The 8,806-nt window shown below is 39.6% G+C and overlaps 1 protein-coding gene across 1 annotated transcript in view; it reads left to right on the top strand.

Moving 5' to 3' along the window:
- Positions 1-8,806, top strand: part of SGCZ (sarcoglycan zeta) — a 613,727-nt gene that overhangs the window by 399,298 nt on the left and 205,623 nt on the right. The window contains exon 3 of the mRNA XM_019526556.1: positions 1,184-1,271. Coding sequence (XP_019382101.1) covers positions 1,184-1,271 — 88 coding nt within the window. The remainder of the gene's footprint in view (positions 1-1,183; positions 1,272-8,806) is intronic.

Here is an 8,806-nt window from a genome sequence, read left to right as displayed (position 1 = left end):
CACACACACTCTGTGTGTGTGTGTGTGTGTGTGTGTGTGCGTGTGTGTGTGTGTGTGGTGAGCAAAGTACACGGTGTGTGTGTGGTGAGTGAAGTGCACAGTCTGTGTGTGGATGTGTGTAGTGAACAAAGCACACTGTGTGTGTGTGTAGTGAGCAAAGCACAGTGTGTGCGCAATTAGGGAGGGAGAGGAAGACTGTGTGTGTGTTCGTAGGGTGAGTCCCACATGCACAGCCAACCATACACATGCACCCACACCCACACCCCCCTTGCAGTGGTATACACACAGGCCCCCACACCCCCTCACAGACCCCAGCCATCCTCCCCATGACTACCCTCCACAAACCCCATGCCCACCCACACCCCATATATCCACACATACCCACATGCTCCCTCACCCCACACACCTAACCTCTCCCTCATCCCCCACAGTATATAAGAGTACGACTTCATTTTAAGCTATTATATACAATCACCTCTATGCACACTACACAAACACATGTAAATCAGGACAAAAATATTTTTTAAAATCATTAATGAATGATTGTAGATGTTTGATTTTTTAGAATATAATTTGGTGTTTTTCTGGTTCTGAGGTGGCAAAACCCCTTGCAGAAGGGAGTATTTCTGGGGTTGAAGAGAGGGGCTTCCAGTAGCAAAGGTTGGGGCCAAGGGGTAAGACTCTGGGTCCCAAGATGGTGGCCAGGGGGCGGGGTACCTGTCAAGGGGTGGGATTACCCATGCAACCCTCAACACCTTGCCAGAACTCTGTGAGCAGCCCTCTGCCTGAAGTACTTGCCTGCCCCTGATATAGGATGAACTAAGACAGTAATGATAATATAACATATGATATAATTAATACAGCATATACCCTAAATATATACTTATGGTTAATGTAAAATGCAACCGTTAGTTCTTTTGAGCTTATACCTATCATCCAAACATGGCCATCATAGAAAAAAAAAGAAATTAATTTCAACCTTAGTCTCCAAAAATAAAGTATTTTAAGCAGCAAAAACTTTCATTTAAATTGGATAAGTAAAATGTTTTGGATTAATTATTCATGTTAAATAAGAATATCCTGTTTGGAAAAAGTTGCTTCTCCTGTCATGTGTGTGTTCTAGTTCTATCTTAATTTTATGTTAATACTTTTTTCATTTTTTTGCCTTATATATTTTTCCCAGGATAGCCCACTGGTCTTACAGTCTGACAGGAATGTAACAGTGAATGCAAGAAATCACATGGGACAATTAACTGGACAACTAACTGTAGGTGAGTGTTATCTTCTATAAAGATTACATGTATCAATTTAGCCTTAGTTTTTTTTCTGTGGTATAAAAGAGAAAATAGTGGTGAAGTGTTGTGTAAAATATTACTCACATGCACTCTGATCATCATGATAGGCATGATTCAGCTTTCATTAAAGTTGGTAGAAAATAGAGCAAGTCAAAACAAAATTGTGTCAACACTTTTATGAAAAAATGATAATATTGTATTGTTTGGGGGAAGCTTATCACAAAAAAAAAAAAAATCTGAAGGGTTTCATCAGATAGCGATCATTTTCCATGAAAACCTAATTCTTTAGGTTTCTCTCTCTTACGGAAGTACTGGCTTGGGTTCTTTGAGTCCTGCATCATGCATAGGGTTCTGATCATACATAGGGTTTTGCCCAAAAGGAGTTGTAGAATCAGAGCAAAAAGTTGCAAACAGTGTAAACCTGTTAGCATTTCTGTCCCGCTCAGCCAAGTGTGGGTGGTGTCTGTGTATTTGGTGGTGGGGATAATACAGCACTGTAAAGCAAGAAAAAACAGAATCATATTTTGAGTCCTTAGTGAAACTGTGTTTGATGTAACTTTATTTTACAATTGAAAGACTCCAGATGAAAAGAAAATTCAAAATGCCCTGATCATCACTATGCCTATTCCTATACTTTTTTTTGTTTCCATGCATTTTTTATTTCCTTCTATTTCTCTGTTTTCATTATTTACTATTATGTTTAAATGTATAGCAAATGGTCACATCTACATGAAACGCTTACTGTGGAGTAGACTAATTTGTTCTGCAGTAAATGTTGCACATCTACATGTGCACACCTATTAGACTGCAGTAAACTGATTAATTCTGCAGCAGGATAGTATTTGTAAATACAAGTACTATCCTGTTCCAGAGTTTTTTATTCTACAGCAGTACACATGTAGACACTGTCCTGGCTGGCTGGGGCACAGTGCTAGCCCCACACTGAAGTACCCTCATGTCTCAGCCAGTCCCTCTGCAGCATGTTGAGTTGGGGTGGAGGGACAGGCATCCCCAGGCTAACAGGCTGACCCTTGGTGTCCCATGCCAGCAGAGCCTGCCTTAACCCAGTGCAATGTGCTGCAGTCCCCATTGAACGTGCAAGCAGCATGCCTGGGAGCAATAAACTCTGGTGCAATAAACTCCAGTACAGAAAGGTGACCATTATTGAATGTTCCCTGCAAAGTAGATAGAAAATTGTGAAAGAAAGTAAATAGGCACCAAGTAACTAGTGATGGCCTTAAGTGTATATGAGAGAAATATAGGTTTGAACAGGTTTGTGCTTGTCTCTATGCCTTTTTCGTTGTTTTTTAGCACAGCTCTATGACTTTTCAATATTGTCTTGAAATTATTTGATTTATCATTGGGGAAATACATTCCTATTAGTAACTGATACATAATATTAATGTAGCTTAGAATTTCAGTAGATTGCACAGAATGCTGTAGTATAAAAATTATTTATAAAAATAATGCTACTGGATTTGTATCATTGCTGTCATCAAATATTTGTTGTTTTGTCCATATAGCAAATCTTTTAGATAGAAAAATTAAGCAGTGAAAAAAAGCTTCTGTTGCTGGGAAAAGGATATTATAACAGGATTTTTAGTAAAGACTTTTTCTGTCTAATGTTTTGAAAACAAATATACAAATTAGAGAAAAAATATTTTCTAGTTTGTATATTTGTTGAAATATACAACAAGTATATGACAATATTCATTCAGACGTAGATGTTTCCTTTGGAATTCTGAATGAATATTGTCATATTTTTCATAAATTCCCAACCAAAAACTGAAAAATATTGGTTAACTTTAAGCTACTCAGAACATTATATTTTCAACATTGTACAGGTGAGTGGAATAGTTATACAAGATGCTTTTAAAAAAAACAACTTTGAAACTTCTCAATTTTGGTATAATATAGAATAAAAATAAATTTAGAAATTACTTAGTTTTTCATTAAATGGATTTCTTGTTTTCTGATCAACCCTAGCTCTTACTGCAAAACTGTGTTCTTCCTTACTTCATTGAAAGTGAAACATCCAATATGTTTTAGACACAATATATCTTAAATTCCTATGTTAACCATTACATTAACATCTCACATATTAGTTATAGCCATTAAAAAAAAAATGTCCATTCTCTGTCCAACATTAATATACACAAAGAAGTGCTATTGAATTAAAATTAGGAAAGACATTATCCTTTTTATTTCATTAAACTTTATTTGAAAAATCTGTGTTTTAATAGAAAAAAATGATGTATTGTTAGATCCTAGGTAATGCATGCCATTAGGTTTTATTTACAGTGTAGAAATTACTATTGTAAGAACAGTTACTCTTGTTGGTGTGATTAAGTATTCTGTTGAAATGTTTAGTTAGCAGGCTTCCATAACTTCTTCACTTCCTAAGACTTACTGCCATCCTTTTAACAACATCCCATTTGAAACTTCAAAATGATTGTTTAACAGTATTAAAGCAGATAAGTAGAGATCAAGTATAACTAAACAGTAGGACTAGTTTTCTGTGGTAGATACTATTTTTGTTCCTATGAGTACGTCTATTTGGTATATGAAACGACCATTAGTAAATCTTTTACTATTTGGGACAATTCTAAATATGGTATCCACGTTCATGAATTAAAAAGAAATCCACGCATTCACTCGATTCAAACAAAGCAGCCCCAATTAGACAATATAATTGTAATATATAATAAGGCTCACTAAGTTCTACAAAGCTAGTAGATAAAAAGTAATTTATTCGAGCATTCCTATCCTGCCTTCTTACAATTAAGTTGGCATATAGTAGAGATGAATCGGTAAAGAACATGGCTGCTCTGCTGATCATGAGCCCTCCCAGAGGCAAGATTATGGGATCGTTTCCTGGCTAGGTTTTTTGTTTGTTTGTTTTTGTTTGTTTTTTTTACATGATTCTGACTTTCCCCCAACATTCAAAGCAAAAAGTGTTTAATGGAATATGGAGGGCTTATCTAGCTTTTATCAGCAGCATGATTTTTGTCCCCCATTGTATAAATGATACCCAACTATACTGTTCATGGCTACGCGGGAATGGACCAGAAACGGTTTTAATAAAAGCCTATCAGCATTTCATTAGTTGGAATATTTTAAAAATAGTCTTTCCCTGTGGACATGAGCATGACATTATATAATAAAAACCATCTAAAATTATGAAAGCCTAATGGCTCTAAATAGAGTTAGGCTATAAAGTCTGAGATTTATTTTTATATAAGGGGAAAAGCAGAACTTGTTTTACCTACTTCTTATATAGGAATTATATGTTTCTAAAGCTCATTTTCCAGGCATGTGCTCCTATTCCTAATGACTGATTAGACTAACCAACCTATATTCAGTGCAAATGGGTGATGACAAGAGACTTCCTGATTTAAGTTTCAATGGCTGAAGTGTTAACACACAGATATGTTTAGTTTTAGTTTTTGATGAAGTCTTGTTTTGATTCAGAATGTGTATTCCAGGAGAGAATTGCTAACATTTTCTTTTAATTCCTTCTTTCAAGTCATCACGGTGTTAATATATTTGTCATGATCTGACACTTTAAATGCTTGGTATTAAATCTGGATCATTAAATCTAGTTTGGATGACCTATTACGTTTTGCTTCTGTTGAGTTGGGAATTTTACTTTAAGCATGTGAAAACTTCACTTGATGTTGCAATATCATTTATGAAGATGCACTATCTGCAATGATTATCTTACATGACCACATCAAATGGCTATGCAAAGGTAACCAGACTTGCTAGTGGATACAGATGAGTAGAAATTAAGCTAACAACTGTTTGAGCCATATTGTACTTGCCAGCACATTTATGGAACATACTTCTGTTCCTTCAGATAGATTAGATTACCATATTTCCAGTTCCAAGAAAGAGGATGCCCATCGGAGGGTATATAATTGTGGGGGGAGGGCAGTTTCTAACTGTTACAGTAAATGACAAGTGTTATTGCCTCAGAAATTAAATGTAAAACAAAACTAAAGCCATAGCTCTCCCTAGCCCTGCCAATGCCCCTAACTCCCAACCCACAGCCCCCCATCCCTGCTGCTGCCCTTAACTCCTGACCTGCACACCCCTGGCCTTGCCAGTACCCCTCACTCCCAACCCACAGTACCCTGCCCCCCAGGCTATGCTGGTGTCCCTCACTCCCAACCCACTGCCCTCCATCCCTGCTGGTACCCCTCACTCTTGACACACAGCCCTCTGGGGCTGCCAGTGCCCCGCTCACCTAACCCCCACCCCACCTGGTGCCCCTCACTCCCAAGCCAAAGCCCCCCAGCCCTCTGAGTGCCCCTCACTCCTGACTCACAGCCCCCTGCTCCCCCCAGCCCTGCCAAAGGGGCCTCCAGCTGATCCTGTCCCAACCTAGACAAAGGACGACAGCTGTGGTGGCTCCCGCTCATGCGGATAGCAGCGTAGCAAATCTGGCCCTGGTGTGGGCTAGAGGGAGGAGGAGGGAAGGCCTGTGCCACCCTTCACCCTGGGTTGGGGCTCCTGCACTGTACCAGGCAGCCTGCCATGCTCCTCTACAAGCAGTCTCCTGGCTGCCCTGCCCCAGCAAACACAGGCTCTAGCCCTAGTGCTGCTGGCCCAACCACACAGCTCCTTTCTGCCCCCATCCCCTGCTGGTGAAGAAAGCATCTTCTGTCAGCCCTGTTGCAGTCCCAGCACCCAGACACCTTACCCCAGCACTAGCAAGCACCCGCTTCCCTTCACATACCCATCCCCTTCCACAAACACCTGCCACATGCGTGCACACCCATACAAAACACACGGCCCCCTGGACAGTCTCCAAGCCCTGGACCTCCAGCTCCTGATTCCCATTGACTTGCCTTTATCCAGCTGCAGAGGCTACTCCCACCACCCTGCCTGGCTGTATACTGGACATGCGCATGTGCACGCAGATACATATGCCACCCCCTGCCTCTAATCAACCCAAGCAGCTCCTTGCAGGCTGGAAGGCTGCCAGCCTGCAAGGGGAAACCCAAAGCTTCATCCTCTAAAGAGGAAAATCCATGTTTTTCTGCAGTAAAAAGAAAACCCAGATCCTTGGTAAACATGCACACTCACTAGGGCAAGCTAGGAAATGCAGTTCTATCAGCAAAATCTTGGATATTTGTTCATATCTCAAAAAAACCCACCCAAATCAAGTCCAACCTCCTGCACTGGGCAGGAATGAGTGTTGGGATCATAATACCCCAACCAGATATCTATCCAACTTCCTCTTGAAGACCCGCAAGGTAGGGGCGAGCACCACCTCCCTTGGCAGCCCATTCCAGAGCCTGGCAGCCCTAACCATAAAGTAATGCCTCCTGATATGAAGTCTGAACCTACTCTCAACCACGGTGCCAGCTCCAAGGACCCCAGGTGACCTGATCCAAGTCCCTGGGCTGGGTACACATCCCTCCTCTAAGAGCATAACCCAAATCCAAGTAACAGTCCCCTAGCCAAGAAAATTTGAGAGGGAGGGGTGCGTCTTTCCTTCCCAGCTCCCCACATTCCTTGATGGGGAGGGGAAAAGGGGTGCCTCGCACTGAGTGTGATGACAGCATGGATCCTGGGGGGACATGTGTACCTGGGTTCTGTGCGCTTGCCACAATTAACTTTGGGGCTCCTTTCCCAGAGGAAAGATAGAAACCTGGCTCCTGACCATGATCCTGTTTGCCAGGCCCTCTTGTAGCAAGTCATAATTATGTAGGTTAGAGATGGTATTGCAGGTTCACCTGCTACTCCTCTGAAATTCGTCTAACTTCAACACTGCCTAAGAATCCAGATTTAGAATGGTTTAAAGGTACCCTGTAACAACATCCTGTCATTCATATATACAGAAATGGTTCTGATATTCTGGTTTATAACTGCACTTCTTGCTAAGGCAGTCCAATACTGAAAACATGCATGTAATCCCGGTTTCTTAAAGACATTATATTTAATTTTATTAGTATAAATACTTGAAAGATCCTTAAGTAAACATGTTCTTGTGTTAAAGCTGTTAATGTGAACACCTGTGAACTATTTAATTGGTCTACAGAGGGTGCACATTGTCTGAAGACTAGGAGGTTGCTAACTAAAAATATCATTTGTTGTTTGTCCAATGTTATATGCAGAATATAAAGGATCTACAATAACATTATTGGGGCAGGGGAAGGAGAGGGTTTTTTTTATCCACAACTTTGTTGTTAGTATAAGCTGTGGGGGCTCTTTATTTCTGAACACAAGGTCACAGGAATAAAATAAACTAGTATGGATATATTATACAAAGGATTAAATTGTTAACTCATCCTAAAAGTTGAACATATAGAAAGAAAAGGAGGTTCTCATGCACCTTTTTGGGAATGAGATTTTCTGGAAAAGTTGCATAGGAGGTATATCTACATACAGTGTTAGCTTGTTAAGAATCTCAAAAACAAGACTTTGGTGACAAATTCTGTATCGTCTTAAACACTGTATTTCTTCATGTGCCAAATGGATGTAAACTGCTACTGTTACTTTCCATAAATATAAGTGTCTGCGGAAGTGTCAGGTAGTAAATAACCAGGATTCTGATCTTGAGATCTGAATTGCTACACTGGTCAAACTTTAGAAGAATGAACATTCTGCATCTCAAATACTTGGAAACCTGCTCATGCCAAGTTAAGATAGATCTAAAGAGCAAGAAATAAAATATTAAAATAAGAATGGGAGAGTAGATTGTTGTGAAGAGGCAGGCAGAAAAAAGGGGAGATTTTGGTCATGTAGGGAGACAGAAGGCCATGTAGTGAAACTATTAATAAATTAGTTATTCAATTCTGCAAAATCCTTAGGATAACAAAGTGTTTCAGTGCAGGATGGTAATAAAGCACATAATTAAAACATCTTGGAGCACATCCCATTCTATGAGGAGTAAAGGAGGGGAAAAAAGTATTTAAAATGGCAACTGTTAGTACTGAAGGATTCAGTACATGCATATTTAAATAGTGTAATGTAAAGGTAAGGCTCTGTGTTGTTACAACAATACAACAGCACCTGTTATCCTTGTACAGAGCTAGTTATCTTGATGCTGCAAATTGCAAGGGAAGAAGGTAGTAGGTGTAGCTATATAAAGATCAGTATAGATTGTGCGGGAGACTGGCTAAATTGTCTATGCTTGAAATGACATGTCTGTCACTAAAAAAAAAAACATTGGAACATATAAGGAATCTTCATTTTATTCAGTGAAACCTTTATGCTAGTTCTTATGCAACAATGTAAAAATGAATTTAGGTTCAGTTACTGAGCACTGTAGACAGAACAGAAATGCAGAATGATGATATATGGATCATGATAGAAATTGTTCATTGCTTTGTATGTAAAGTAGATGAGGCAAAGGATTGTATTCCCTTTCTCCCTTCCAACAATCAAGCTTTCATTTTAGAGTCATAATATCAATAAGGTTGTAAGAAGCATTTCATTCTAAGCCAACATTCAAAGTCTGAATGTCTTATGAGGCTCCTAAGACTAATCTTATTTAGGCA

The sequence above is a fragment of the Gavialis gangeticus genome, unplaced genomic scaffold (assembly GCF_001723915.1).
Source record: "Gavialis gangeticus isolate Ggan-Ray unplaced genomic scaffold, GavGan_comp1, whole genome shotgun sequence".
Classification (NCBI taxonomy): Eukaryota; Metazoa; Chordata; order Crocodylia; family Gavialidae; genus Gavialis; species Gavialis gangeticus.
This window is presented reverse-complemented; position numbering and strand designations above follow the sequence as displayed.